The following is a 4,095-nucleotide window of genomic DNA, read 5'->3' as shown; positions in this document are numbered from 1 at the left end:
CGGGGCCGGGGCGGCGGCGGCGCTTTGGGGGGACCCTTGCGGGGCTGGTGCTGGTCCCCCCGGCTCCTCGGCAGCCCCGGGGGCGAGCGGGGCGGGCGTCTCGGGGGGCGGCAGGTTGAAGTTCTCCCCGAATTCGGCTTCAAATTGTCGGATGAGCTCTTCCAACTTGTCATCCACCATGATGGGAGCCGAGGTGGCCGGCGCGGGGGCGGCCGGCGCTTCCTCCGAGCCCGCCGGCGCCGAGTGAATTTGGGGGCCCCCGCCTGGGGCACCCCTTTCCTGAGAGTCGGGAGCCGGGGGGACGCCGCCGGGGGGGTTGGGTGGCGGGGGGCATGCGGCGGGCTGGGGTAGTGCAAGAGGCTGGTGCGGGAAGGCCGATGGCGGCGGCGGCGGGTCCGTTTGCATTTCCTCGGCGGGGGGTTCGGCGGGGGGTTCGGCGGGCGCCCGAAACCCCTCCAGGCTGATCTGCCAGAGGGGTGGGAAGAGCGGCTGCGAGTCCTTCTGCTTCGCCTTCTTGATCTGCACTTGCTTGCGGAGAGGTTTGGTCGGGGGAGGCTTCTCGGGCGGCATTTTCTTCTTCTTCTCTTTGGGCTGCTTTTCGAAAGGTTTGGGGGGCGCGGCCGGGGTGCCAGGGGCCCACCATCCTCCTGGCCGCTCCGGGGGAGCTGCTGCCGCCAGGTTTTGTTCGAGGAAGAGGCTGCGCTTGTGGTGGAGATGCTGCTGCAGGACCAGCTGTGTCTTCTTGTGCAGGTCGGGTTCGGGTGGCGTCGGCGGCAACGGGGGGCCACCCGGTGCCTCCTTGCTGGCCGCTCGCTCGGGGGGCTCTGTTTTGGGGGCCGTCACTTTGCCGGGGGTCGCTTCGGGTCTCTTGAAAGCCGCCTTGATGTAGTCGTCAGCGTTGCCCAGCAGCTGCTCCAGCTCTGCCATGGGGTCTCCAGCCCCCGCCGCCCCCTCGGCCTCCAGCCCCCACGGCGCTGAGAAGTTGCCCCGGGGAGGTGCCGCGCCGAAAAATGGCTCAGGTGCCGCCCCCGGCTCGGGCGGGTAGCGGGGCTCGTCCCCTCGCTGCCACGCGGCCCCCGGCGGGGCGAGGGGGCCCGGGCCGAAGGGGGTGGCAGGGGGTGGCGGGGGTGGCGGCGGCGGGGGCTGCCCATCGCCCGCAGGCTGGGGCAGGGCGGCCGAGAGCTGCGTGAGGGCCTCGATGGCGATGGCGGTTTGCAGGCTGATGTTCTTCTCCTTGGCGATGGTCAGCGCGCTCTGGGAAAAGGGGAGGCCGTCGGGCGGGCACGGCTCGGCGGCCTCAGGCACCGGCTGGGGGTCGATAGCACCTTCCTGTGGGGTGGGAGGGGGGATGGCAGCGGCGCGGGGCCGCGGGGACGCCAGTTCTTCGCCCAGAGCCGTCTTGATCTTCTGCTCCAGCCATTCCAGGTAGTCGGGGCACTCGGGGCCGTCGCAGTTGCAGTTGGGGGGCTTCACGCCGTGCTTGGCCAGCGCCAGGGCGGCCTTGAGGGCGTGCAGGTCCTCGCCCCTGGGCACGCCGTCCGCCACGCCCAGCCCGCCCCGGCTCATCTCCGAGTCGAACTTCTCGTACAGCAGCGACGGCGAGCCCGGCGGTGGGAGCCGGTAGGACGAGACGGCTTCGGCCACCGCCGAGAAGGCCACCAGGTTCCGGACGTCTTCCAGGTGGGCTTTGCCGGCGGCGGGCGGCTGGCCCGGCGACCACCCGCTGGGCTCCATCAGCGCGGTGCCCCCCGGCTCCGGCCGGCCCCCATTCACCAGGCTGAGCCCGCTGCCCTCGCTCAGCCGCCTTTCTTCCACATAATTAATTGGCCCTTCTTCCATTTGGCTTCTGCTGGGTCCATCAACCGCGTCACCCGCCGAACCTGTCTGCGAGGAGGGACAGAGGAGAGAGGTGAATTCACCCTCTGTGACCCACGTGCCATCACCCCCCAGCCTATTTTCTCCCTCTTTTTCCTTCAGTCCCCTGTTCCCCATCTCTTTTTCAGACCCAGGGGATGAAGAGGCAGATGAGCCACGTGAAAAACTAATTGCTGGGGGCAAAGCCAGGCGGGGTTTGCCCGGCTGAGTAAGGACCAGCTCGGTTCAGAAGGCGCTCGCTTTCCACCCACGCCCCCACCCCGCCACCCGCTTTCAAAATTGCTCACGGGGAGGTTCGGGATTTCCATCGCCATCCTGGCTCCGGTGACACAGTTTGCACTGGTGAAGGAAGCGGCACGGGGAGGGAGAGGGGGGGTTTTTTTGGCCCTGTGCCCTGTGTAAACATCCTGGCCGGGAGCAGCCGGCCTTTGCCGGGGGCCGCAGCACGGCAGGAAGCTGCCAGAGTTGGCTACGCCAGTGCCAGGGGCTGCTTTCACCTCGAATAACCCGGTGTCTGTATCAACACGGCCGGCCAGGGCCCCCCGGCAGCGCCAGCAGCGCCGGCAGCACCGGTTGCGTGCCAGGGACAGACCAAACCCAGCCATCCACGCCGGGCACCCAGGGAGCCCATCTGGGATGCACACCCTGGTTAACACCTTCCCAGGGGTTCTGCCAGGGATGGGGGGTGTTTCTGTGCCCTGTGACTCCATCCCTGCTCAGCAGAGGGGATTTCGGTGCTCCGGCAGCCGGGCGCTGGCAGCGCGTGGAGAGCCCTTTGCCGATAACCAGGGGGAGCTTCCAGCAGGCTAAAAATACACCCCGGTCCGCTGGAAAAACCGTGCCAAAGCAAGCAAGGGCTGTGGGCAGAGCTTCCTGCCGCTGGATGGGGCCGGCACCGGCTCGTGGGAGGGAGCCGCGGCTCAGATTCAGAGAGGAGACCCCGAGTTACGAGTCACAGCTCCATGTTACAAGTTAGAGCTCCGAGTTACAAGAGTTACAACTCACAGCTCGGAGTAAGGGCTGGTGTCCAAGCCAGTTGTCCCCGTGGGGCTGTTGGTGTCGGGGCTGTGTTTAACCCCTCAACCACCGGCCCCACTGCCTTCCCCTTCGTGCTGAGAGCGTAAGTAGAGCCACACACGCTCGGATCCCACACCTGAGATAAGAACGCTGCTGACTCCGGCAAAACCCCAGTAAAAACCTTGGAGGAGCCACTCCCAGCACGATTCTATCCCCAAAAATCCCTCCTCCCCGCGGAGCAAGGGTGAAAACCCCCAGGGGGGGGCACAGCACAAACCACGGCGGCCCCGCTCTGGCACGGGGCTCACCCAGGTGCTGCCGTGGGTTTGGAGGGGCCGCGCTGCCCTCGAAGCATCTCCGGGAGCTGCGGGCAAAGGGACCGGTCCGGCAGGTCTGGGGAGAAAGTGCTTCGCCCCCGACGGAGCGCCCGGGCAGGGTGGGGACAACACAACACGCCTCCGCTCTACTCTGCAAAGCACGGCAGAAACAACCTCGCCCGTCTTTCCTACGCCGTCATCTTCCTCCTCCTCCCGCCCAGCCAAAGGGGATTTTCCCAAGCGGCTCGTTGGAGATAAACACCACGAGTCCTCTCCGAGAGCGCGGGGCGGGGGGACGCGCCGGGGCCCCCAAGTGTCACAGCGCTGACGCCACCCCGGGGAAATGATGACAAACCAGTTTGGCTCAGGGTGGGAGCGGCCGCCGGCACCCCCCGAGGGTCTTCCCGGGGGGAAGAACCTGCTGGGGAAGGGCAGGGGAAGCCCCAGAAAACAGCCGCGGGGCCAGGGAGGCACCCTGGGCTGCTCCATCCCATAAACCAGGTTATGGATGCGGGCTGGGGATGCAGGAAAATAGTTCACCGTGTGAATCCAAGGGAGGACTGAGAATTCCCAGATGCTCCTAAAGGGTTAACCCGAAAGCCACAACCATCCACAAATCAGTGGAGGAAAAAAAAAAAAACCATATATATAGATATATAAATATATAAAACATAATTATTTTTTCGTGCCTCTCTCATCCAGCTCCTTTTGTTCCCGGCCCCGTGGGCTGGGAGATGGAAAGACCTCGCGGCTTCCCCCCGAAAATCGATCTCCCTCCCCATCCCGACGCGCTCCACAGAAATCCCCCCCATCACTGCCCGTGGGCACCTATTTGACCCCTTTTCCCTGGAAAAAGTGCTGCCTGCCCAAACCTCCTCCCATTCAG

General features: G+C 65.9%; 1 protein-coding gene across 1 annotated transcript in view; it reads right to left on the bottom strand.

Annotated features, from left to right (window-relative positions):
* The window catches only part of TET3 (tet methylcytosine dioxygenase 3), a 24,675-nt gene that overhangs the window by 9,559 nt on the left and 11,021 nt on the right, over positions 1 to 4,095 (bottom strand). The window contains exon 2 of the mRNA XM_027909348.1: positions 7 to 1,884. Within this exon, the coding sequence (XP_027765149.1) occupies positions 7 to 1,839 (1,833 nt within the window). The 5' untranslated portion in view covers positions 1,840 to 1,884. The remainder of the gene's footprint in view (positions 1 to 6; positions 1,885 to 4,095) is intronic.

Source organism: Empidonax traillii, unplaced genomic scaffold (genome assembly GCF_003031625.1).
Source record: "Empidonax traillii isolate 1590-97213 ecotype Southwest subspecies unplaced genomic scaffold, ASM303162v1 scaffold2073:size91028, whole genome shotgun sequence".
NCBI lineage: Eukaryota > Metazoa > Chordata > Aves > Passeriformes > Tyrannidae > Empidonax > Empidonax traillii.
Note: the sequence above shows the minus strand (reverse complement) of the source record. Positions and strands in the feature narration are given on the sequence as shown.